Source organism: Populus nigra, chromosome 4 (genome assembly GCF_951802175.1).
Source record: "Populus nigra chromosome 4, ddPopNigr1.1, whole genome shotgun sequence".
NCBI classification, from domain to species: Eukaryota; Viridiplantae; Streptophyta; class Magnoliopsida; order Malpighiales; family Salicaceae; genus Populus; species Populus nigra.
Genome location: NC_084855.1, coordinates 13964574 through 13992311, shown reverse-complemented (window position 1 = coordinate 13992311; position 27738 = coordinate 13964574). Strand labels below are relative to the sequence as shown.

The 27738-nt window shown below is 35.0% G+C and overlaps 2 protein-coding genes across 5 annotated transcripts; both read right to left on the bottom strand.

Moving 5' to 3' along the window:
• Positions 1-603: 603 nt before the first annotated feature.
• On the bottom strand, positions 604-3431 carry LOC133691438 (transcription factor bHLH70-like). Of its 2 annotated transcripts, none has more exons than XM_062111945.1 (4): positions 2893-3431; positions 1872-2528; positions 1271-1669; positions 604-1150 (listed from the first exon to the last, which is right to left on the bottom strand). In XM_062111945.1, the coding sequence occupies exons 1-4, from the start codon at positions 2923-2925 to the stop codon at positions 1070-1072; spliced, it is 1170 nt and encodes a 389-aa protein (XP_061967929.1). In that variant the 5' UTR covers positions 2926-3431; the 3' UTR covers positions 604-1069. The 2 variants fall into 2 exon arrangements, with proteins under 2 accessions (XP_061967929.1, XP_061967930.1); XM_062111946.1 differs by lacking the exon at positions 2893-3431 and adding an exon at positions 2628-2864.
• Positions 3432-23625: 20194 nt separating this feature from the next.
• On the bottom strand, positions 23626-27368 carry LOC133691198 (metal tolerance protein 1-like). 3 transcript variants are annotated; one of them, XM_062111599.1, is made up of 3 exons: positions 26920-27073; positions 26613-26729; positions 23626-25036 (listed from the first exon to the last, which is right to left on the bottom strand). In XM_062111599.1, the coding sequence occupies exon 3, from the start codon at positions 25034-25036 to the stop codon at positions 23855-23857; it is 1182 nt and encodes a 393-aa protein (XP_061967583.1). In that variant the 5' UTR covers positions 26613-26729; positions 26920-27073; the 3' UTR covers positions 23626-23854. The 3 variants fall into 3 exon arrangements, with proteins under 3 accessions (XP_061967583.1, XP_061967585.1, XP_061967584.1); XM_062111601.1 differs by lacking the exons at positions 26613-26729; positions 26920-27073 and adding an exon at positions 27344-27368; XM_062111600.1 differs by lacking the exon at positions 26613-26729 and having other exon boundaries at positions 26920-27052.
• Between the last annotated feature and the right edge of the window lie 370 nt (positions 27369-27738).

Sequence of the window (27738 nt, the reverse complement as noted above, 5' to 3'; positions counted from 1 at the left end):
TATGTGGTGTTTTTTAAAGAGAAAAAAAACATTGATAATGAATTTTCTTCCTTTGAAGTCTGAAGTGTAAGGATTGGATTTTTCGGTCACTTGAAGTGGTTGGAATACAACCTATGGATAACGTGTCATTTGTTTTATTAAAAAAATAAATAGGTGATGCATTGTCTATCCATTTCAACAAAAATATAAATAAATGATGCACCATCAAAAAGTCATGCAATGGAATATTCTTATATTCTTCAAATACATTAGCTTTTATATTATTAGAATATTATTTTTTATTTAAAACTTGCCTTTATAATTTAAATGTTGTCAACTAAAAAAATATCTTAATTTGTGTTTGTCTTTTAACTTCCCAACTTAATCTTTAAATAGATTAATATTTTTTAAAATATTTATTGGTACACATAAGTATAAATTTATTTTATTAGACACATATTAAGATTTCAATTTGCAATTATTATTTTTTTAAACTACAAAACATGTTACTAATGTTTGCATTTTTTTTTCTTAAAAAAAATAATTTGCCTCGCAACAACCAGCTATGGAGATGCTAAAAAAATAAAATAGAACCCAAGTGAAAATTACATCCACACCAATGCAAACGATAATGAACTATTAAATTAGCTATTTTGTAGAAGGATTTGATCCCGATTTCAGGTCTAGTTACTTCTGTTCTATATGCCCCTAACTCCCAGCGTTGCCCTTCCACGCAACCCTTCATCTAAGCAACTCTTATCCCCACAACCTCCTAAAAAAAAAAAAAAAAGACAGAGCGAGGCAAACTCTTTCAGCAGGTTAAGCAATAAACATCATCTGCTCCTGTGCACTTCTGTGTACTGGCAGCAGTCCTCTCTGTGGTACTAAAAGTAAGAGCTTAGAATGGAGACAAATGGTCGTGCCCTTCTGCCTAGTCTGCTCCTCATCTACCATCCTCATAAAGCCAAAATTACATTTTCCTGTTTTCCATAAATTAAGAAGATGGCAGTACTGTAATAATCCTATAAATTCAGCTGTAAAATTGCTGTCTCTCTTGCCAAGTAGCACCCCTACCATACAGACCAATCAGCTAGCCGTTGAAACTGCTGAATATTTGATGAACTGCTGCTGCTACCTCATCTGTGGATCCCAGCTCACAATCATCCTCTAACTGTCATTACAACACCATAATAAAACCCATAAAAAAAAAAAAAAAACTGACATGATAGTAAAAAATATTTGACCTGAAAGAAGAAACTATGAATTAACTAAGGGAACAAAGTAGTATTACCTTAAGATTGAAAGAGTAAAGAATTGTTGCTTGGGAAGAACTAATGTTAAGGTGCAAAACTGTAAGGCTAAGTTCCTCCAATGCAACAATAGCTCTCACCAACTGCCCAAGACTTCTTTGACACTTTATCTTCAAATTTACATGGTTTTGTACAGCAGTTACCTCTATCTCCGCCGCCTCCGACTTCTTCTTCACTGTTCTTTTCTCTTCACATTTGCCTCCTTTCTCCGCCAGATTGTCACTTTGTGGGGGCGAAGTAAAGTATTGGTTGGATGAAATGCCGATGGTGGAGCCTGCTTCTATTTCTTTCATTCTTTTTTGTGCTTCAAGAGATTGAAGAAGCTGCTCTAGTTCCTTCACAAAGTCTATTGCACCTCCTATTATAGATGCCTGATCACCCTGTTTTATTCAACAACAAAAGAAAGACACCGTCACTTTCAAGTCTACAAGATATAAAAATGAGTCGTGGATGCAAAGAGTGGAAAAGGAAACAAAGGATTTTGAATACTTGAGTCTAAAATTGAATTCTTGAGAGTAATAATAACAATAATTGCAAACTGAAAATGTAGATAGTAATTAATATTAGTAATTTTAACATTACCCTTTGAACATAAGAGGGTGGCATGAAAGAACGGAGAGAGTTAAGATGGTCGTTCATTAGGCGACGACGTTTGCGTTCAACAGCAATGTGGTTCATGCGTTGGCTCTCTACTTCTTCTTTGTTCTTGGTTGGCCTTGTACGCTTTCTCTTTCTTCTTTCTCTGGTGGTTATTGTAGTGGATTTGGAGAACTGGGTCTTAATATTAGGTACGGTTTGTGGTTGAGTACCCAATGGAATTAAGGAGCCTGAATAGGGTTCAGCGGGCTCAGGACTTACACCTTCGAGGGAGGAATTTGAATGTGGGTTTGGGAGTTCTCTGGTTTCAGATTTGACTGGTGAGTGTAAATCAAATATGTCATGGGTGACACAACTTTCAAGCTCCGGTGGTTGAACTTGGCTTTCTGTTTCAGGCATGTAATAATTGTTCATATTCCATGGTTTTTTGAGGTGTTGGAGTTTGAGTAGTGTCTGAAAGCAGGGTTCTTTGAAGGGAAAAGTGGGTGGGGTTTCTACTGTTTGAAGCATTTGAAGAAAAGGCATTTTTTCATCAAAGATTGGGCTTGAAAAGTATGGTCTTTCTTCTCCAAATCTTAAGCTTTCTGTATTGATAAATCGTTGGTCTAAGCATTCCAAATCCAAGTTATGCTCCCCTAAGAACTGCAAGAAGAAAACCATAACTTAATAAGAAAAAAAAAAAGAATCTTGAGAGAAAGAAAGGCAACGAGGGAAACTCTTGGTTGGGGTGTTACACCTAACCTTCTGAGGAGGTGTGGATAAAACCAACTTTCATGGATTTGATGGGTGTTCAGTTTCAATAGAGAAAGTGAAACAAACGAAGAAAGGAAATAGAATGTTAAAGTGGAGGAAACAGTGCAGTAAACGTTAGCATTTCTAGAAAAATAATGCAATGCATTAAATGCAAGCATTTGGATAAGTAAATGCAAGTCCATTTCTTTGATTCTAGTTAAGGTACTCTAGGAAAGAAAGAGTGAAAAAAAGAAAATGAACAAGAGTAACATACACAAGGATTAATGGGTCCTTCGAGCCTCTCCATTGATGAGCAGTAGTTGTTGCAAGAAATTAAATTCTCTCTCTCTCTCTCTCTCTCTCTCTACCTCTCACTTCCTCACCAACATTCCATTGTGATTCTAACAAAACGATAGTAATAAATGTAACCCCCAAGAAGCAGAAAGAGAGACCCCATGTACACAACCTCAAAAATTAATATATTCCTTTGTGTTCTGCTGCTGGTGAAACTCTTATATAGAATGATATTAAATTCTCTACAGGAAAAGAGAAAGAAAGTAACTTAGCTACTAGCAGTAGCAGTAGTAGTTATAGAAATGGAGCCCAAGAAGAATTAATCAAGATGGGTAAAACTTAAAATCAAACAAAGGGTAGAAAAATTAAAACCACTCGAGTCAGCTAGAAAGATGTAAATTAGAGTAACAAGTGAAAAGAGTTGAGAGTTGGTGAGGGTTTAGCAGAGAGAGAGAGAGAGAGAGAGAGAGGAGGAGGAAGAAGAAGAAGAAGAAGAAGGGAAGAGGGAGTTGTCTGGTTTGAAAGGTCCCAATAGCATTATTTCGCAGTTTTGTCCAGCAGCGGGGACAGCGAGTTGTGGGGACTCTTCCTCCCCACTCTCCTCTTTCAACTTTGAATTTTTTATTTTGTAAAATTAAGATAGTGAATGTAAAATTTTATGAGTATAGTACTGTTTTAAAAAAATAAAGATGAAAGATCATATTTTTAATACGTTATATCAAAAAAATCTCGCACTTTAGAATCGAAAAAAAATAGATATCATGTTTGAGATGCGCATTATCAATTAAAATCTAAACTTATATTAAAGAACACAGAACAAACACAAGGTCGCTGTTCTCTCTCTTGAACCAACCGATGCCCTCACTTTCTCTTTACAAAACCCATCAAACACCTTTATTTAACCCTTAAAATAACAAAAAATCAAACCTGTTAGAGGTCTTTAAGCATCATTGGATGTTTTTATGAGCAAAATTAATAGATCTATTTATTATTATTGTTGCGCGAACCACCCCAACTTTTTTTCTAGTCCTACAAGCAAGGTAAATATACTAAATTACTATAAATTTATGTTTTATTTTGTTGAAATAAAATGATTGTTTAGGTTGAATTTAGAGTTTATGATGAATTTAAGGCTTGTTGAATTAATATGAAATTAGTTAAGAATATAATCAATTAGAGTTGATTTGATATAATTGAACATGAAAATAAGTTAAATTAATTATAAAATAAGTTTTTTAATTAATTATGTGTTGTGTTTAATTGATGTTAAGTTTTTCAAATTACAAATTTTACGTGTATTGGTGGAATCAACTAATAATGTAATTAACTATGCTTGATGATTTCATGGACGAGAGCTTGATCATAGTAAAATTATGATGAAGTAAATGTTTCGTTAAATTGTTGATAAGTTGATAAATTTATTATTTTCTTAATTATATTAATTTGTGTTTGATTTAATGCATTTGAGCATTTAAATATCATGAATTATGTTTAATTTATGGTGAATTTGCTTTAATGTTAGATTTTGAAAATTTGATTGTATTTGATATGAATGATGTGAACAATGTTAGCATAATGCAATTTAGTTACAATTACATCCAATTAATCAAAATCTAATTTTTTTTAATAGAATATCTTGTAACATATTTAAGTTGTGTCATTATGGTGACACTATTGTTCATGATATGAACAGTAATATAACATACAATGGTGAGAACAGTTTGTTGTTAAATAGTAATTTAGGCATGTCATATGCAAAAATGAAAGAAATCATTTATCATGGACTTTAGTGGAATTATAATGATATTGATGTTGAAATCACTTGGAGGTATCGGATTGGTGAACACCAGTATTATCTTGTACCAATTGCGTGTAATGGTAGTTTTAAAACATTAATTAACTCTTTCACCCAAAGTGGTTAAACATGATGGTGTTGTATGATTAAATAATAATGTAATTAGTCGATCAAAATCAGTGTGTGTGTCTCAACTTCTGTTGGTCATTCAAATTCAGTTAGTAAAGGTAAAAATAGTTTATTGTTGGTTAATTTATTGCAAAGGATAGATGATACTATGTTTGACAATCCATTTGATGACCGACATAGATTTGATTATTTTGAGCCTAGTGACAATGAGGATGATGATACGTTAGACCCAAATATGATGGTAAATGATGATGATGACGTTGATAATGATATTGATGATGATGTGATGATGAAATCATACCTCCTGATCCTGAATTTAGAGATGCTTTTGGGTCTAGTTTCGCTATTTCTAATGATTGTGTATAAAGGCATAAACATATTTCAGGAAGGTCTGAGTTGAAGGTTGGACAAACATTCAATAGTAAAAATGAATTGGTTAATGTTGTTAAACGATGACACATCGCATATTCATTTGAATACCGAGTCCAACGGTCGAACTCTACATTTGTTCAATTACAATGTGTGTAAGAACTTGAATCTAAGTAGTATTTGTGAGAGGGATATCATAAAAAGTCGGATTCATTTTATATAGCAAAGTTAAAAAGATAGCACACATGTGTTTTGACATTTGTCAAGAAAAGACCATCATTAGCTTGATGAAAATTTTAATGTTAATGATATGGCAACCTTTATAATGAATAAGCTCTCAATGATAGTTGCAAGTATACAAGATGAAAAAAAATTTGCATCACAAGTATAAAATTTCATATGAAAAAGCATGAGTTGCAAAACAAAAGGTCATCAAGCATCTTTTTGGTTCTCATGAGGAATCTTTTGAAAAATTATCTAGGTTATTATTGACAATAAAAGAATCAAATTCTGGAATAATCATTGATTGGACACACAAAAGAAATCTTGATTATAGTACAATAAATCTTGATTATAGTACAATAATTTTTAGACGCGTGTTTTGGTCATTTAGACCTTCTATTAAAGGTTTCAAGTATTGTAGACCATTTATCAGTGTTGATGACACATATTTACATAGGCGATATGATGAAAAGTTATTGATTACAGTTGTTTTTATGCAAATAATAGGTTATTCCAAACGTCCCGTCAACCATTAAAAACTAGAAAAAATAATACATATATGACATCTTGTTAGGGATATATTTCATTTAAGGAGTCATCACCTGGTATTATGGTCATTAGAAACCCTAGCTGATTTTCAGAGATTCTATGGCAATGGACTTATTATGCTAGAGAGAAGATATTATCACTCTTAAAACGTTCTCCCTTAGGCAGGTTGCATTGCTAATTTTATCTTAAATTACTATAGGTTGTTGTGATATGTTATCAATAATTTATCTATAATATTCTGACTCTAGCCTCAATAAATATTGGGATTGATATTTTTTACTCAAATGTCAATAAATATCAGAGTTGATATTTTTGACTCTAGAGTCGTAAATACCGAGATTGATACTCATCGTGAATTCACTTGCCTCGAACACTTTTGGATTGAGTTTTAAAATGGTCATTGGATCCGTAAGAATGATAGAACTGTGCTTTGGACCCTTTTAAAGTGACGAGTTTTTGGTATTTTGTATGTAAACGACCCAATGGGCCATTTCATTTGGGCCAAGTTCTAATGGGCTTTATAAACTTATTTTAAAGTCCATATGCAAACAAAATATATTTTTTTATATCAAAAAGTGATAAAACAACAATTTTATAAAAATATTAAAACTTGCAAAAATATTTTTGAGCTATTTTTTATGCTAAGAAATCACAAGTTAATGCAAATGCATTTTTCACATTTTTTTTTTAGGATTTGGCCATGATGCAAATTTTATAAATAGTTAATAAAAATGCTTTATGATTTTTTTATTTTCTTATGTTATTATTCTAACACATGCTAAAAAATATGAAATCATGCATCACACACACCTATTTTTACTAAACTATTCACACGCTCGCTTTTACAATGCTAAAAAAATACTCACAACAAATACAAACAATTAATTTGCAAAAACACAAATCTTAGCTTATAAATTAACCTTCAACAGTGTTGCTATATAGGATGAGACTGCCAAAATAAAACCAGATGTTTTAATAACAGTGGGTTTCCAACAACACATGTTTGTCACGCGCTGCCATAGATGATGGCGTGTGGAATGATGCTCTGGAGTCCTGGATTGAACATGGCAAAGAAGATTGGGTAGCTTCCCATTTCCTTTTCGTGTCCATGCTTGCGATGAGAATCAATATTACATGTAAAAATCAGAAAAATTCACATAGCAAAATCAATTTAATCCCCTCATATCTTTTCACATATGCTATCATTTTGGGAGGAAAAGATGGTGGTATGTGATTTGGAGTAAGAAAAGTTGTTAGTCATATGTGACACAATCAAAAGATTTGATGTCTTCTTCCAAGTGCAGGAATGTCGAAGTAATAAATAACCTGACAAGACCGGGGTCGAACCACAGGGAGGTGAACTATATAAATTACAAATAATATATATATTTAATAAAACAAAGAGTTTATGAGAATTTTATGGGATTTTGATGTAAGGATTAAACAAGGATAAAAAAATTATCAAGGTTAGAGGATCCACTAATGGTATTTCAAATAAGTATAGTATAAACTCTTTTTATTACTCAACTGGAAACCACACACGAAGGAGGTTCCAATCGGATTATAAATTTTTAACATGATTACATTAGTTATCTTATTCGAATAATGCTAATACTTGTAAATGTTGTTAGGTATTCATTATGTTAATTTATGTTAACAACAAATCAAGTTTCTTTTATAACACAGGTGTCGGTTATATCATACAGTTGGTTATGAAAGGATCAAGTATTTGTTGTACCAAGGGTTATACAATATAAATCTAGATTAACCATTTAACAAGCAAAATATTAAGAGTGAATAAGATAACAAATACAAAACATGTTAGTATCAAACATTAAAATCCATGTTGAGTTTACACTATACTTATTCTTACACCATTAGTGTAACGGTTTTACCTTGACATAATAAACTTAACTAAACATAATAAAAGAGAGAGACATAAATAAACAAGATGAGAACATGATTATATAAGTATAGTAAATGAAATGAAAGGCATAAACAAGAGATTAATGAAAGAAAAACTTAAGCATTACAAAAATATAAAGAAAGAGAGCAAGAACATAATATTGATCTAAAAATCAAGATGCCTAAATGCATGGCAAATGCCTTCTTTTATAGGCCAAAATTCAAAACTATTGATTTGATGACTAATTGTTGAGTGGGCGGCCACCTCTTGACTTGGTAACTATCCTTATCTTCTTGTCTGCAGAAAACGTCATTGCTAACATCATAATTTGAGCAAATAGTCCACATAAAAGTTCTAGAAAATTATCTCAGCTTTCCAACAAAACAAGAATCAGTGTATTTGGACCTCTAGCACTCGAGATATGGGCAGAACATTTAATAGTGTCTGGGCTGCAGGACAGATTTCGACTTCTATGTTGTTGCTACAATTTGAACTTAAAAACAGTCCTTTGAATCTTGGACTCTCATGAAAGTTTTAGCCCTATGTCTTAGCTTTCTATACATATAAACCAGACCTAAATCCAAGTTCTATAGCTCCAGTTATGATCCAATAACTGAATGGTGTTCCAGTTTGGATAAAACCAACATCTCTTTTCTAAGCTTAGCCCTCTCTTTGTCTTCTCAATTTTAGTAGTTAAACTCATCAATCAATCCTTTGATTTATGTGATAGGCCTGCATTTAATATGAACATTTACCATAAATTAAAGGTATCTTATACTGTTAGACATGTTATTATAAAACATGCTCTAGTTAAGAAGATATTGATACTTCAAGTGTAAAATGATGATATAAAACCTTGATAAAAAATAAACTTTTAAGTACTAATCAGTGTGACTCACAATGCTGGTGTAGGCTGACTATTTTGAAGGCTAGTTCGGCTGAAACAACTAAGTGTAAAAAGGTGTTGCTATAAAAGGTTAAAGATTTCGCATGACGATGGGTTCGCCGTAAGTGGTGGTGTTTAGGGGCTATTGATGGTTGTCTTGGGTATATAGGTTATGGACGGTGTGTGTGTGTGTGTGTGTGTGTGTGTGAGAGAGAGAGAGAGAGAGAGAGAGAGAGAGAGAGAGAGAGCAAATGATTTTATTGTCAATGAAAGCTTCGATTTTGGAGAGAGAGGTGGAGATAGTTGTTGTGAGGCTAGCCAATAATAGAAGGGAAGAGTTGGATCTACTATGGGTATGTTGGCATTAATGTGCTAGAATCATTAAAGATGTTAGTATGGCAGGTGGTCGACAATGGGTGATTTTTTCATTTTTTTTTTGTTTTTAAAGAGACAGCGACAAGAGAAAGAAAATGAGAGAGGGATAGGCAAGTGTTTTTGGCCAGATCATCAATTATAGATTTTTAGGTTTTGTGTGGGAGTTTTGGCCTTTTGCCTTGCTTTTTTTTATATAGCTACTCTCGAAATAGAATTTTTTGATCTCCCCTTAATGTAGAAATTTTGATATGTTCCCTCCTCTATTTTTTATATATTTGTATCTGTATTTAAAATACACGAGTCCTAGAGCATATGGAATTCTAAGTACAAAACAAACTCATCATCTTTTTTAGATTTAAACTTAATTAGAGTTTAAAGTTAAATTTGAAAATAAATAACTACGATATCATGATCATCTTTTTCAAAATGAATATTAAGAAAGAAGGATAAAAATACATTATAGTACCTAGTTTTTTCACAAGTTGACAAATCACTCTCTTAATCAAAATTATTTCCTGATCTTTTAATTCCAAATTTTACCCCCTTAAAAATTAAATTAAATTGAAAGTAAATGGGTCAAAATTGTGTTATGACATTATTATATATGTATGTACTTATAATTTAAATTGTTATGCAAGATGAAACTATTATGACAGTATTATATATGTATGTACTTATAATTTAAATTGTTATGCAGGATAAAATCATTATTTATTATCGTACACATAGACGGATGAATGGGTCCCGCCATATGTGTTTCGTGTAGATTTTTTATACGTAAGTTGTCTAGACCACATCAAGCTTGACCACGGCTTGATCAATGCACTAATTAAATAGTGGAGATGTAAAACACGCACATTTCATCTTAGGCATGAAGAGATGACACCGACACTACAAGACATGGTAGTTTTGCTTGGATTGCCCATTGATGGATAGGTAATCATATCTTTTAGTGTTCGTAATATATTGTGTTATACAAGCGATCATTTGGACTAGCACCCTTTCCTTCTAAATTGAAGGGACTTAGCATACATCTTCAGTGGATTGAGAAGACATTTGTGACACCATCAATCAATGCTAGTGAGGAGGTTCTACAGAGGTATAAAATAAATTATGAATCTAATGTGTTGATTATTTGTTAATTTTGCATGAATTATTACGATAATTTTAATGTGTTGTGTAGGTATGTCAGAGCATATATACTTCATCTATTTGACAATGTATTATTCATTGACCTAACATGGAGATATGTGACTTTAATTTACTTGATGTTCATGGAGGATTTTGACATTATCCCCACATATAGTTGAGGATCTGTTGTTTTGACATGCTTGTGCAGACATCCATTTCTTACATGCATGAAGGAGGTGAAACAGGTTGGGAGATGTTTGCTACTTCTACAAGTATGAAGCAAGAAATATTATATAGACTTTAAATGTTTGTTGTTAACACATCTGATTCAAAAGGTGTTTTATTGAATAACACTTATGATCGTGGGAACATTTTCATGTAGGCAGACTATAGTTACCCTAGTTACCATCTATGACTGTCTAAATTATAAGGGTTACACTTCATCTACCACTCAAATGCAAATATTGCGATGTTATTTTGCAATTATATTATGTAATTGTAACTTTAAAAAACACATTTAAACTGACATAATTTTAATACTAGGTGGTGTGTTGATAGAGTATTTGAAAATAATCCAACACATAAGTTGACATTTTATCAAAGCGAGCTAGACAAGCAGCTTGTTATCCAGGTATTTTTTTAATCATTTGTTTAATAAAAGTCATTACACTTCACCGAATTATTAATGTTTAATATTAAAAAAATTATATTTTATAGGTAATGTGAACGCCTTAGTTGAATGACATATTAGCAGTTGATTTAGGATTTTTTGCACTAGCGGGATGAACTTATAGACATCATTGGTCCTGCTAATATTTTTTGAGATGGTCGAACTACATTGCCCAAACCAAATAATGCGACAATTTGTCTACAAACAAGACATTCCAGTCGATTTCGACACGAGTGATACGTTGCTCGACATAACTTGTTGGGGTAAAAATAATGATTACGACTGATTAAGCTGACATGGGGCTTATGTATTAGAGTGGGATGCACGAAGAAATGAGATATTTACATAGATGAATCTTATGATTTCAAATGATAAGTATATGATTTAGTACATGAATATCACACATCGATTCATTACTTTAGATCCTGAGAATGTTCTACCACCTAGATACATACAGTACGAGCAACATGTCCAACAAATTCAAATTCTCATAAGTAATCAAATCTTTTCATGATTATGAAATGTTAAATTTTAGATTCTATGTATTGATCTTTTAATTTAACTTTAATTTTTTTTATTAATATTAGGCTGGTTTCATATTATAGGAGGGTCGAGAATCCACATCTTATCTTTGTAATACTGATGAAGAAAGAAAAGTTTATATTGTTGCATCCTAGTGGTTAAATGTTTGTCATACTGGACTCGATACCTTTAGAGAGTGGTTAACTCTTGATGATGTCATAGCAGAAGACGAGGCCACTCAGGCAGATGCAGGAGCTAAATCCAATTGTGCTTCTGATGAGCATGAATCATCTAGTAGATGACGTACATGTAAATAGATAGATGATTTATGTTTTTATATTTTTGGGATTACTTGATTATTAGATAGGATGAATTATTTTTTATTCATTTAAAATATATATTTTTTCCATTCATGGGGCTACTTATGGTTATGAAATATGATAATTTATTGAGTTTAGTTAGAATTTGTTAATTGGAGTTATTGTGGTTTTTTGTAGGTGTTTTTAAGTGAGAAATTGTTTTTGATATAGTTCATATATAGATATATAGGGTTAACTCCGTACATATCTTGTTAAAATTATAAAATGTTTAGCTCTCTAAAATCTTACAATTAAATTAAATTTTAGATTAATTAAAATAATTAATGATTTTATGAACTTTTTAAGCTCAAAATACAAAATATTTCCAAAACTAGACCGCAGACAAATCATGAAATAAAGGGAGTGAATTTATGTGATAGATGTATAAAAACACTATATAAAGTATAAAAACCCATATAAAAATCTCGATGAAATAGAGGGAGTGAATTTATGATTATCTCCCCGTACACAAATTACACATTCACACCCTTTTATAACCATTATTTTTTATCCTTCCATTTTTTGTTTTTAATAGAAAGGTAAATATAGTATTATCCTATTTCCATTTATGGTTCTGTTCATATACATAACACAATGCACATGGGAATCCAACCGTACGATTATGATCGTTTGTTATCGTAGAGGGAGAGCTTACCAGTCTTACATTGCTACATTTATGTTTTTTTTAACCATTTCACACTTAATTTGCATTTATTTTCTTTTTTATTACTTGAAGAAACTGTTTTTTATATGTTGAATAAAAAACGTTCTTCTAGTGATATTATAACTAAAATTCTAAAAAAGAAAAACAAATCATAACTTGATATGGGGTACTTTCTCCATTATTTTTTACATAATTATTTTTATTGTATTATTTCCTTAATTGTTAAGATTTTTTAGATTTTAAGAAGTTCAATAAGAATCTAGTGAGCAATCTAGTAAAATAAGGATAAATTTAATATATAACCGTTAAACCGAGTTTAAATTTTGACGAACATTTATAAAGATCATGTTTTCGATAGGGTTAAAATTTATTTGTCATCAAAGTTTTGGAAGGCCTTCAAATAAGGCCTAGAAGTTAGTGTTCAGAATTTTCTTTATTTTTCTTATTGTATTTAGACTCTTTTTTTATTTCATTTGAGACTTTTAATTTAATTGATATTTTACTAATTAGAATGTTTTTCTTGTAATTAAAAAGCTTGGTAGGCTATTTTCAAGGATCGAAGATTAATGAAATAAACATTTCATAATTTTCTCTACAATTAAGGAATATATAACCTTAAGGCTTAAGAAACCTAATTTATTGTTAAATATAGGGCAATTCTTCAATAAATTCTTTTGTCAAATATTTTTATTTAAATCTAGATTGAAGAAAGCATCTCTTCACGTGAGAAACTCAAATCAAATCTAATTTATTATTAAGAGTAATTATCATGAAAAAAATAACGATTTAAACATCACATGGTAATCTTGTAACTACCACTAACTTTTTATTATTATTAATGGGAGTGTCCGAGTCAGCCTGCGTGCACCTCGACTAATTCTACGGATTTTAAAATTAACGACTATGTAAACCTCTAGTGGTCATCATATTAGCAACTATAAAGTTCAAATTTAAGACTACAAAAAAAATAAACTTCTTGGTATCAAACTCTTACCATTTAATCACCTACTAATAACACAACCAAAAAACCGGAGAAAAGCAACGGAATTACCGACGGAATTTTTCCGTCGGTAATAATTACCGACGGAAATAATTCCGTCTCAAAATCTGTCGGTGTATACCGACGGATTTATTCCGTCGGTAATTCTGTCGGTATCTACCGACGGAACAATTCCGTCGGTATATACCGACGGTTTCGCCGACGGGGTATACAGTTCGTCTGGAAATATGCAACAGCGTGGTGACGTCAGGCGATTTTACCGACGGAAAGTACCGAGGGATTCAAACTGAGATAGCCGTACAGTGACGTGGCGCTGTCACCGACGGCATCACCGACGGAATCACAAACGGCAGGAGTCCGTCGGTGATTCCGTCGGAAAAAACCATTATATGCACCGACACTCTCTTCCTCTGTTTCTCCTTCTTCTTCTTTCCCATCCCACCTCTCCCCTCCCAAACTACAGCTCCCCTCCCAAACTGCAGCCAAACACCCATCCCAAACTCTCCACTATTCTCAACATGAGCACTCAAGTTTCTTATATCTTGTACGTGGTCACAATATCCGTTTCTTGTAGATTTTATCATTTTTTTGTAAGTAAATCTATCCTTTTTAGTTTTAATATTTAATTGTGAATTTTATTATTTTAGTATATGTATTTTGTTAATGTTTGTACTTGTTTAATTGTTATTTGTCAAAGAAACTTGTAGTATGAATGTATAATTTTGTAGTTGTTAAATTGTTTATATGAACGTTGATAGTCGATAATTGATAATGAATATTTAACATAAGTGTTGTTTTAGTTTGTTGGATAATGTCGGGGAAAACCAATATTTTTGTTATGTTTTATAGAGGTTCAATAGAAGTCATGGATGATCGTTCATGGATGTATCGGGACTCACCCCAAGGATTGCGGAGGATGGATTATTGTAACGGTGTCCAGGGTTTTATTAATTTCGCAACATCTATTCCGAGGAATTTTACTGATGGCGGTATTAGGTGTCCATGCAGGAAGTGTAAAAATTTAAAGTTTCTGCATCAAGATGTTATAACGATGCATCTTCTAACCAAAGGGTTCATGGAAGATTACCTGTGTTGGTATGCTCACGGAGAACTATTTGTTCCTGATGAGAGCATGGAAGAACAGGTGGTTGGGTCAACTTCTAGTGCTAGCAACATGCATGAAGTTGGAAATGAGAACAGTAATCCTTACAGGAATATGGTTATGGATGCAATGAGAATGAGTGAAGGTAATGTCAGGGAATGTCCAATCGTAGAAGAAGAACCTAATGCAGATGCAGCAAGGTTTTTTTGATCTGTTGAGAGATTCTGACGAACCATTATGGGATGGCTGCACGAACCACAGTAAATTATCAGCCGTAGCACAGGTGTTCACCATCAAGTCAGATCACGGGTTGAGTGAGGCCGGTTATGACAAGATTATTGAATGGGCGAGAAGCATTTTACCTGAAGGGAACAGGCTGAAAGAGAACTTCTATGCTGCCAAGTCCATGATGAAACCCCTCGGTTTAGGATACCAGAAAATTGATATATGCCCTAACTTCTGCATGTTATACTACCTTGAAAATGCTGAGATGACCGAGTGCATGACATGCGGGCATTCCCGTTACAAACCCAGAACTGGTAGAGGGAAGACTCTCGTGGCATATAAAAAGTTAGATACTTTCCAATCACACCTAGACTGCAGAGGTTATTCATGTCACCAAGGACTGTTGAGCACATGACATGGCACTAATCACACCATGCGGTTGATGGAGTGATGGTTCATCCTTTTGACGGTGAAGCCTGGAAACACTTTAACAGTATGCATCCTCCCTTTTCAGCTGAATCAAGGAACGTGCGTCTTGGGTTGTGTACAGACGGATTCAACCCATTCGGGTCATTTGCTGCTCCTTATTCTTGTTGGCCGGTTATACTGACGGTTTATAACTTGCCACCGGGGATGTGTATGAGGCCGGAGTTCATGTTTTTATCTATGGTCATACCAGGTCCGAGCAGTCCGGGGCGGAATATAGATGTTTGTCTTCGTCCGTTGATTGATGAGTTGACGCAGTTGTGGTCCCCTGGAGCTTTGACTTATGACATCTCGAGGAAACAAAATTTTGTTATGAGAGCGGCTTTGATGTGGACTATCAATGATTTCCCAGCTTATGGAATGGTTTCTGGTTGGAGCACGCATGGAAAGCTAGCATGTCCATATTGTATGGAGAACAACAAGGCATTCACGCTAACAAACGGGGGTAAAGCTTCTTTCTTTGACTGTCACCGTCGTTTCTTGCCACATAACCACAGGTACAGAAAGAACAGAAAGGATTTCTTTGTTGGCAGAGTTGAAAATGATGTTGCACCCCCGCGTCTTGCTGGTGAAGAATTGTTTGATGTTGTGTCAGAGTACGGTGAAATTGTGTTTGGTCTCCAATCAGGTAAGCAGAAGTTTCCTGGTTTTGGTTTGACCCATAATTGGGTGAAGCGAAGTATATTTTGGGAGCTTCCTTATTGGAAGACCAATCTTCTCCGCCATAACCTTGACGTCATGCACATTGAAAAGAACGTGTTTGAGAACATTTTCAACACCGTCATGGATGTGAAGGGGAAGACAAAGGACAACATCAAGGCTAGATTGGATGTAGCGCTGTTCTGTAACCGTAAAAATATGGAGTTGGTTTGTGATGGGTCACGGGTCGCAAAACCAAGAGCAAGCTTCGTGCTAGAGAAAAACGCACAACTACTAGTCTACAAATGGCTTAAGAGTCTGCGTTTCCCCGATGGACATGCCTCGAACATATCAAGGCTGGTTAATACGGAGGAATGCAGATTATATGGAATGAAGAGTCATGACTGCCATGTGTTTATGCAAACACTCATCCCATTAGCTTTTCGTGATTTGTTGCCAAAGGGGATATGGGATGCACTAACGGAGATTAGTCATTTCTTCAGAGACATATGCTCCAGCAAGTTGAATGTTGATCACATTGAAAGGCTTGAAAAGAATATCGTCGAGACAATATACAAACTTGAGATGATATTCCCTCCATCATTTTTTAACTCAATGGAGCATCTACCCGTACATTTACCGTTTGAGGTAAAAGTTGGAGGACCGGTCCAGTACAGATGGATGTATCCATTCGAGAGGTTAGATATTACAGTTGCTATGACATTTATAATTAAATGTTTTTATTTTTATTTTAATGTTTTTAATTGATAATTTTTTATTAATATATATATATACATATATATGCAGGTACTTGTTCAATCTTAAAAAAAAGGTTAAGAACAAGGCGCATGTTGAGGCGTCAATATGTGAGGCGTATATTGTTGAGGAGATCTCAACATTTATCTCATACTATTTCGAACCTCATTTGAGAACGAGGATAAACCGTGTTCCACGGCATGATGATGGTGGTGAAGTGCATTCAAGTGGGAACTTGTCAATATTCTCCAATCCTGGACGACCCACACCTAAAAATGCCGTGAGGGGAAGATATTTGTCTGAAATAGAGTTCAGACAAGCACACAATTATGTCCTATTTAACTGTGATGAGCTTAGACCTTTTATTAAGTAAGTGGATGTTCGACTTAAACTTTGTCAAGAGTGTACTATTTATGTTTTGTGATACCATACACTCATATACTTTGGAACAACCTTGCAGGCAACATCGACGATACTTACTGTCCAATAACTCACACCTGACCGAATCCCAGATCTTTCAATTACAAGATGAACAATTTGCCACATGGTTTAGAACACATGTAAGTCCTATCACAAACTCATTATCTCTTGCAATGTAATTAATTGTAGTCAATGTTACATAATATCCGTTTATTGATTATTGTTGTATTTAATTTACAAGCTAGGTTTATCAAATGGGAGGTAGTGCTGCTGTTTCACTGTCTTTACTATGTCTGGTCCCTGAAAGAAAAGTCAAGTGCTATAATGGATATTTTGTCAATGGATATGTCTTTCATACTGAAGAATACGGGCATGGAAGAAAGACATACAACAGCGGTGTTTGTATTAAGGGATCGACTTCTAGTGAGTTTAAAGTTGACTACTACGGTAGATTGGAAGAGGTCATCGAACTGCAATATCATAGCAAGCAAAATAGAGTGTTTTTATTCAAATGCTATTGGTATGACACAACTGACAGAGGAATCAGAGTAGATCCTCACTATGGTCTCGTTGAAATCAATTCAAAAGCTAGACACCGCAACGTAAACGACGTCTTTGTTTTCGCAAAGCAATGCCAACAAGTTTATTACACATACACCCCTTCCTTTAGAAAGGACCGATCAAGAGTTGATTAGTTATCCGTTTTAAAAACAAAACCCAAGGGTTGTGTCGAGGTTGTTCAGGATGAGAACGAAGACACAAGTGTGATAGATGAAGTCTTTCAAGCTAGTGAGTTGGTTGAACCATACCGAGTTGCTCCGTCGATTGACTTAGAAGAAAATTCGAATTTTCGTGTTTTCAACGATAGTCTTGTTGATGTTGACGCAGAGGAGTTGAATGTTGTTCTGAGCTCTACTAGTGAAAAAAAGAATGTTGTTGAAGAAGATGATAACAAAATTGAAGAGTGCGATGAAGCTGATGATAACAATTCAATAGAGGACGAAGATGAAAATTCCGACTAACTAAACATGTTATAAAGCCTTATTTTTATAATGTAATAATTTGAAACATGAAATATTTATTCTTCTTTAAGGGTCAGCCTTTGTTATTATGTTGTATGTGTTGTAAGATTGCAATTCAAGATTTTTTGAGAGGGTTACATTAAAAAATAGGAAAAATTTAGGATATTTGTATGACTTAAATCTAATGTTAGTACCAATTTAACAATGAATGTTCATAGTTGTAATTCTATATGATGTTATTGAATAAAATGTTGTGTTGATGATGATGAGTTGGGTTGAGATCCAGGATGATTGGATCGGGATGTGAAATAAAATTGGAAGTGTAATATGATTTTGTCGACAACTTGGGACCCCCCAGTACAGGGGAGACTCTGTCGAATTTTTTTTTAAATAATCGAAGTTAATTATGTAATTATTCGTATACATTTGTGTAGATGCGTAGAATGAAATCTACAGCACGTCGTCAGAAGACGGTTGCAGCTAGTTCTTCTAGCAGCGAGGAGGACGTATCCTTAGGTGCTGATCACAGCGAGGAATCTACGCCAACTTGTGATGCTGCCTCTTCTAGCGCGGTTTCACAGCGCAGAAGCGGTGTGCCTTCACAGCGGGGTCAATTCACCCGCAAGTACCAGGCACAATGGAAGGATGACCTCTCAATGTAAGTTTATTTAGGTTTTAGTTTTTTTTTATATACTTATAACATAATTTATGAACAACTAATTAATATTAATTACTACTTTTATTTAATTTCAGGTTCACAAACATTGAGGCTGCAAGGACTATAACATTGGCGTTTAAATCGTCGATGGAGATTCCATTGTTTCAATGGAGCCAGGTTTCCAAACATCCTGAGTGGAAACCTAATATCGATGCATGGTTTAAGCGATTTCAGGTCGGTGTTAATTTTTAATAAATAATTTTTATAATTTTATATCTTGTACTATTTTTATTTTATATGAATTATTTATATACACAGAACAAATTTGAGTGGGATAGGACGGACAACAATGTTGTGAGGAGGGTATGGGAGAATCACGCGGCAACTAGGTAACATCGAAAATAATATTTATTTTTGTTTTATAATTTTATGTTTTAAATTCTAATTTGTTACTATGGAAGTAGGTTGCGTGATTTTTGGTATGACACCCAAAAAAAATCAAAAAGACATGCGAGGGATAACGGTCTTGAAGGATGGAATGAGGTGGCGGTTTGGCAGGAATTCAAACCGCCATTCATCTCGGGGGAAATATGGACGGCATATATTGAGCACGTGACCTCAGAGCGGTTCTCACGGCGCTCACAATCTGGCGCCGACAACCGGAACCGGCAAATTTATGGTTCGGTGACCACGCACACTGGCGGATCCGTCCCATTCAGCGCACATGCAAAGCGGATGGTAAGATTAATTTTAATGAAATATATCGTTAATTAATTTGTCGTTCCTTATAATATATTTAACTTTCAACCTATTTTTTCCTTACAGGCTGCGTCTCTTGGACGTGAACCGAGTCCAATGGAGCTGTTTCTAGAGACGCATGTGCGGAGTCAAAACCGCCAAAAAGGGGTGCAGCAGTTCGTGGACAACCGTGCTCAGCACTTCGTGGTATGTTCGTTCATTCATTTTATTTTGTAAGTTATTATTTTCTTGAATTGCATCTTGAATTGCATTTGATGATTTTTTTACCGATGGAATTTTCAGGACACCTATAATAGCCGGTTGAGGGAGAGATATGGGGACAATCCGTCGACCCATCCAGATTTCGATCCAGATTTGTGGATGGAGGCGGGATCATCTGGTGGACCCGATAAAAATAGGGTCTACGGGCTCTCCAACACTACGGCTGACAACTTGCGGTCGACTCGTAGTGTCTCAACTGTTGGAAGCTCTCCATCAGTATCGAACACCCAGTCTGAGGAGTTCATTGCGTTGAAACAACAATATCAACAACTCTCGACGAATTATGATGAACTCCGTCAAATAGTCATGGAGATGAGATCAAAGATGGGTGACGATAATTGTGCAGCTTCTTTTTGGTCGTATGGTCCCGGGAACAACCAGCCTCCTCCTCCTCCTCCACCTCCTCCTCCACCTCCTCCTCCAGCTCCGCCGCTATTCTAGTTTAATTTTGCTTTTTAAACACATTAAATTTGTAATGAATATTATTTAACATTACTTTTACATTATTAATGTTTAATGCATAAATCTATTTGTTTATTAAGGTTTTTTACAATTAATAAATTTTTTTATATATATTTTAAATACCTACCGACGGATAGTATCCGTCGGTATTTAACAGAGAGTTGGCGAACAATTACCATCCATGCCATCATTACCGACGGCATCACCGACGGGATTAAATCCGTCGGTGATTAAATTCTGACGGCATTACCGACGGATAATATTCGTCGGTATTACATAGAGAGTTGCACAAAAATTACCAGCCATGCCATATTTACCGACGGACTTTCCGTCGGTAATGCCGTCGGTAATTACCCTTGACATTACCGACGGATTGATTCCGTCGGTAATGTTCCCGCGGGAAAATTTTTTTTGGGCGCGCGTATCCGTCTGTAACCCGTCGGCGTTTCCGTCGGTGGGTGGTTTTTTTTATTTGCGACAGAATTAGCGACGGAAATGAGATTTACCGACGACTGTTTTACCGACGGACGTGTTCCGTCGGTGAGGCCGTCGGTATTATTTTCACCGACGGACTTCATTGCTGTCACCGACGGAATGAGTCCGTCGGTAACACTGGATAATGTTGTAGTGTAAATGGTTACCTGCCACTAACTTTGAATGTCTGGGAGGATGGAACTGTGTTCGGAGTAAAATTGATTAAATTAGAAGATATATGACTCAGTCGATATACGCTTAAAACTGAATTGAGGTTTAAAAAAACTGATTGTATATTCTCCCACATCTACTAATAAAGCTTTTACAAGACCTCTCTCTTGAAGGATAAATTCTGTAAATTAACAAAATATAACACACCTTTCATTAATTTGTAGTTTTTAAGTTTGAATCAAATCCTTCATCAACCCACCGTAATTACTAATTAATACGAGGAAGATAATTACTATCATCATTTTATTTATTTTTTCACAGTTAAATATTTTTAAATATGTTTGAGATGTAATATCATGCACTAGTAAAAAGGAATCAACGTGCCGACCACTCGAAGTCAAGTGATTCTGTTTGGAAATGCGGTAGTTTTTGTTTATGATATTAGCCATTGGCAGCAGTAGATTTTTCAAATAAAGAAACTATGAAAATAATTGATCTTTAACTCTTCTGCATGGAGATGTTTATGCATGTCTTCTGTTGGGATGTACTCTTTTGCTTGCTTTCATCTTCCATTTTGCTAGAAATTTATAAAAATTAAGTAATGTTACTTTATCTAATAATTTAAATTCTTTAATCAAAATAATTTATTAATATGGTATTATATTCGTGATTATCTAATTGTAGAATATTAATTTTATTTTATTTAAATTAAAGTCATCATGATAAAACTAAATTGATGACTAAAAAAGAAAAATCTTATATCAGATTAATTTATAATAAAAAATAGATTTATAACACCAACTAAATATAAAAATTTATAAAAAAATAATTTTAACTTCTTACATTGCTCCCTTCCATCCTTGACATGCTAGAAAAATGTCGGGCGTTGAAGTTGCTTTCGTCCTAAATAATTGAATGTCTTTTGGATTAATCCTATTTCGATGGGAAGTTGTGGGCATTTTCTGCATTAATTGTGTCTGAAAGTCAACTTTTTTTCTAGAAAGGGAGCACATACGACGGATGTTTGATTAGAGGTAAAGTTTCCAGAAACTTACTCTGTAAATCCATTCCATAGTCCCTTTGATAATTCTGAGCTCCAAGCTATGGTTATGAGCTTGTTACTTGAATGATCCCAAGAGTAGAAACTCGGTAGCATAATGTTCCGGACAGAAACGCAAAATGCTCCGAAGTTCCTTCATCAATGTCCCACTGTAATTTTTGCTTGGAGACGGATGAGGTAAGATCCCTTTGCTTGCCCTTTATTTCAAGCAGGGTGCCAAAATAAAGGGTTTTTCCCCCCTGGCTATATCCAAATGAAGAAGTCTTTAGTTTAAGGTATTGAACTATTGATAATTATATATATATATATATATATATATATATATATATATATATAAAATTTTGATGTTATTTGAAGCTGCCTCCACCCGAGTTCTAATTCCAGATATTTTCAAGAGAGATGGGAAAATCGGAAACCTGCGTCCCCAGCTTCAGTGTACTATATAGTAGATTACCTGATGATTAAGGCACTCTGTCTCACATTATTTCTGAGAATCCTAACAAAAAATGCCTAAAATTTATAAAGGGGAGGGGGGGCACCATGCTTCTGACTCTCAGAGATTGAGAATCCTAAGCTAAGACAACCTTACATTTTAGGGGAAAAAACCATCTTTAAAATTAACGTTGGGTTCCTAAAGGCCTTCCATGTGATATCATCCCTTTTTTTAAGCGTCAATCATGTCCTGTCCTGTCCTGTCCTATAAGGCCTTATTTTATTTTTATTTTTATTTTTATTTTTTCTATTTTTAGTACCTTGGTATTTCCTACGACCATCTCGCATGTGGCAGCTTCCCCTTTCTACATCAAGGCAAGCAGTCAAATTATCAAACAGCTCAACATTATTACTAGTTCTAAGCAGCAGATGTGAACTAGTGAGAGCACAGCTTCCATGGAAGACACCGATAGTATATGAAATGCACAACTTCCACTGAAACCTCTTCTTGAAAACCCCAGATTTCACTTGATAATGTCTATGAACCTTATCTTTTTGAACCAAGTCGTGGTTCCTTTTACTCCTATAAAATATATTGTGCAACTTTAGCCACACAACAAGGGTCATTTTCATTCTCAAGAAACTGCAAAAATTTGAACTTGTCTTGTAGCTGATTGATTATTTCTAACCCATCCAGAGACCATAAAATAAAATAAAAAAATGTTTTCTAGCATTAACCCATCAACATTGACTCTGGTTAAGTTAAACATATCATCCTTGTTCTCGTCTTACAAGGTCAAGAAACTTCTCTGCAGTAATTCCTGTTTCAACATCTGTTTTAGCATCAAGTACATCACCAGGTCAGTTTACCGAGAGACCTGCCAGCATTTCACCGTAAGAAGGAAGGTCACGAATCTTTTCACTCAACTAGATGACACCAGCGTCCCCACACCCCAGCATCATGTTCCCAGCTGTAATATAACAAACGAGCTGTTACCTGGACAGAAGCTTCATCTCCGCCTCAAATTGGTGCCTGTGACACTTATTATCAGTGGTAGACCCCAACTCTGGGTGAGTTGATGCATGCCTAAAGCGGGAGACAAAGCAATACCCTTTCCAAGCCTGACGGGAACTTCTTCCTATAGAAGAATGCTCTACGCATATGGATTTTTTTGTAGTAATTTGTGTGGAATGGAGCAAAAGAGAAGATTGAAGAAACTATATTTATCAACTCCACAATTGTAAATTCACAATACCAGAATCCAAACAACACTCGCGACAAAATTAAAGATGACAATTTCTATCTGTGCGTAAAAAACAATTGTAAAGGACATAGTGAAAGATATCCTATGAACAGTATATGCGTGCATGTGATGAAAGATCATCACTTTCGGAAACATCAGGCCCCAGATTCAACTAGCTAAATCCTTTGCCTCTGCTAACGTTCTATCTGGATGGTTACATGACTGATACTATACTCACTTCTGATATAGTTTATCAAATTGTCTAGCACCGTGTCTGCATTTGCTTCAGGCCTGATTTTCACATGACAAGCCAGGAGAATCTTGCCCACGGTAATGGCCCATATATGCAGTTCGTGGATAGCCACCACGTCCTCCATCTCAAACAATCCCTCTTCAATCTTTGTTGCATCTATCTCTCTTGGAGTGCTCTCCATCAAGACGTCAAGTATGTTCCGAAGCATTTTGATTGTTGTACCCAAGACTATAACTGAAAAGAATAGGGTGCAGATCACATCAACTATCTTCCACTCAGGCTTATACCATATGATTGCACCTCCTATCATGACCCCGATACTCTGGATGGAATCCCCAAGAACATGGATATAAGCTCCTTGTACATTTATGTTCCTTTGCTTCTTTTCATGCCTGGCTTCCTTTTTATCCAGCAGCGGCTCAACATGTTCTTCATGAGCATGACGGTGCTCATCTTTCGAGTGCTTATGATGATTGCCCGCATCTTTTGGGTGCTCGTCATGATGACGATGATGAGTAGTAACTGTCATTCCATGGCTGTGGCCAGTCCCATGATTGTGATCATGGTCATGCCCGTGATCATGTCCCAACACAAGTGCCATGACGATATTCACTAGAAGACCGAATGCAGCAACGAGAAACATAAGAAACCCATCTACCTCCCCTGTATCATGGATGAGCCTAACAATGGCTTTATAAACCAAAATTCCTGCAAGCAACCAGATGAGCTGTATGGAAACCAGTGCACCGAGAACCTCAATCCTAACAAATCCATAAGATTGACGGGGTGTGGCTTCCCAGCCAGCTGCCCAAAATGAAAACAAGGAGATAGCAAAGGCTGCAACATCTGAAAGCAAATGTGCAGCATCAGTCAAGATTGCCAGACTATTGGCTTTGATGCCACCAGCTACCTCAGCACTCATGAACACTACACAAAGTGCCACGGCTATCCAGAGCTTACGCATTGAAGTTGAACGTTCTTTGGCATTCTTGAGGTTATATCCAGTATCTGAAAATACACAAGGTGCTTCCCCACATACGTTACTCGCTCCACTATCCCCTCCATCAAGAATATCCACGCTTGTTTCAACAGGGGGGGCATGCTGAGTATTTTGTTCTTCCATCTGAAAGTTCACAGTTACACCATGAATACCATGTGAAATCTAACAGAACATGCCTGCATATATAGTGCACAATGTGTTCTGTAATGATACACGGAAGAGTAAATGCATTGTCTTACAACATCAAAGAGAATTTGGCAACGGATACACCATCAAAGTAGCTTATGATGAACCAACATGCAGAAAGAGAAAAAAATGAAAGAACTGAAAAGATGAATAGCTGATAATGGTATTTACACCAAACTCAGGCACTATAGGGAGAAATTCCAGGTTCCTCAATATTCAACGAGTTTAAGAGCCAAAACCCACGAAGATTATTTGATTGCATGAACTTGCTGAAAGTAATATTGTAATTCTGAACTAGTAATGTTCCTCCTCCTCGGGCCCTTTCAAAGACAGCAGCCTTCATAGAACTAGACCCTAAACTCTTAATGACAATTCATGCTTAAACATGAATTTGATAGATTGCAAATATGAATAAATTTGATTGTAATGACAGTGCTTTGAAATTACACCAATAACTCCCCAGCAGAAACAAAACCACAAACATATTGATTCCGAGCAGTGTCACTCACATAGCCAGCCCCCAAACAGTAGAGATTAAGGCATTTAGTTTGTAATTAGCCCTTAATTACAAATCAGAATTTCAAAAGGATTTAGAAAATGAAGTTCATAACGTGATGATCACTAGCTAAACACGCCAGCAGAAGAGCATTCCCTGCCAGTAATATAAGCCGTTTGATACAAAAGACTAATCCAAATCAATGGATCGCTGATCACATAACACACAACACCTTGCTCAATGACAATTATAAACATAAACAAAGTTTCAAATTTTTAACCCTCACGCGGAATCCATGAAAGAAGGAAATCACGCACTACCAATTTAAGTTCACAAGACAACTTATTGTATAGACAGCATATTAGCATTTGCACATATAGGGAAGGAGAACTGAGTCAAGCCAAAGAGTGGAACAATAGAAGTGGCTGAATGGCTGTCCACCAAGTAAGCCTTCGTCTTCTTCTCTCTCTCTCTCTCTCTCTCTCTCTATTTAAGTAAAAAGAAATCATTTAACACAATCAAACAGATGCAGCTTTTCAACGACATTCGAATTTGTGGCAACAATTATGCATCAAAGGAATCCAGTAACTGAATTCCATTTCAAACATGGATCATCCCCACTTGTAAAAAGATCTAATAAAGGAAAAATCCATAATCACAGCGATATCCTTTGCATGTACTTTCTCCCTTTGTGTCAGTGGCTTCATTACACATACCAGATGCAAAGAGATTCAGTCATAGAAATGTTTCAGAAGAAGGAATCAAAAAAGAAACGAAAAGATTCCTAATTTCCCATGACCCTATTGACAGTGTAACAGCAACCCATCAGCAGTAAAGCAACAACTAGTACCAAGCATTGGACCATGTGGATTGATCTGCACATCTAAATCTCGTGAGGAATAACATGCCGCAGCTTTAACATCTCTAATTGGAAGATGGGGGGAAAGAAGAAAAACAGAGAGTAAAGCATGGAGATACAAGGATCAAAGCCATAAAAGAGATAAGCCAATAGATTACCTTTCAAGGCACTCGAAATTTTTAAGTTACAGGATGCAAGCAATGCAAACAAGTGGCGGGAGCTTAATTTTTGGTAAGAAATAATATTTTCTCATCAAACACACCAAAAAGCATCACCTAAAAGCCAGAAAATAGAGTGTTACTTGAAGATCATAGAAGTGGCAAATAGAAATCAAACACCCTTTAATAGATATCAATCTCCTGGAAGTCTTTGATTGAATTAGGTAAAGAATCTTAGCACAATCAGCACCATGCTGAATCAAAACCAAACAAAAATAGCATATCGTTATTGGTGCTGAAAGCTAACCTGCTGCAAATGATCAGAAGACAAAAACCAACAAGATAACAATAACGTCCATTAATACGTATTAGATAAACAAACAAGCAAAACACAAGACTCGCCGAGCTTAATTATTATATACACTTAAACCCAAAAGTCAAAAGATTGCGCGCGCGCGCGCGCCAGCACAATATATATATATATATATATATATATATATATATATATATATATATATGAAGAATAATTGGATAAGTTAGAATCATTGAACCTAGAATAAATAAAGGTGTTAGCTTGAGTTGTTCTTTTTAATCTTGGTTTGCTTGTGGCATCAATTTGACTTCCGTAAATCATTGTCTCTACATCAATCACCCTCGTTTAAACAATTCAATTTCAAACCCTAAGGATAATCGTTGCAACTGGGATGATGCAATAAATAAAGGGCACTCACTGTCTTCCAGTTTACACGCCCATGTGGATGGATCTGGTATGGTGGATGCTCCGTAGAATCAAGCTGTACTACAATTTAGAGATGAGAGTAATGCTAATTTTAACCAATATTTTTTCGGGATTTTTTTTCAAAAATCTCATGCTAATTTTACTACTGGGTCTTATAAATTAAATGTTTGAAGCTTTTTACAAGATGAATTCGGGAGGGAAAAAAAAACTTACAATTCATATATGATTTACAAACACTAAGATCTTATATAGTAAGTGGGTATCCTCCCAACATTTAAATGTTATTGGAGATCTTGATAAGAATAGTTTCTTACAAATAAATTGTTAACGAAGCACTGAGAATCTAATTGAAAAAAGATTTAGTTTCAATACAAAAACTAATTGGAA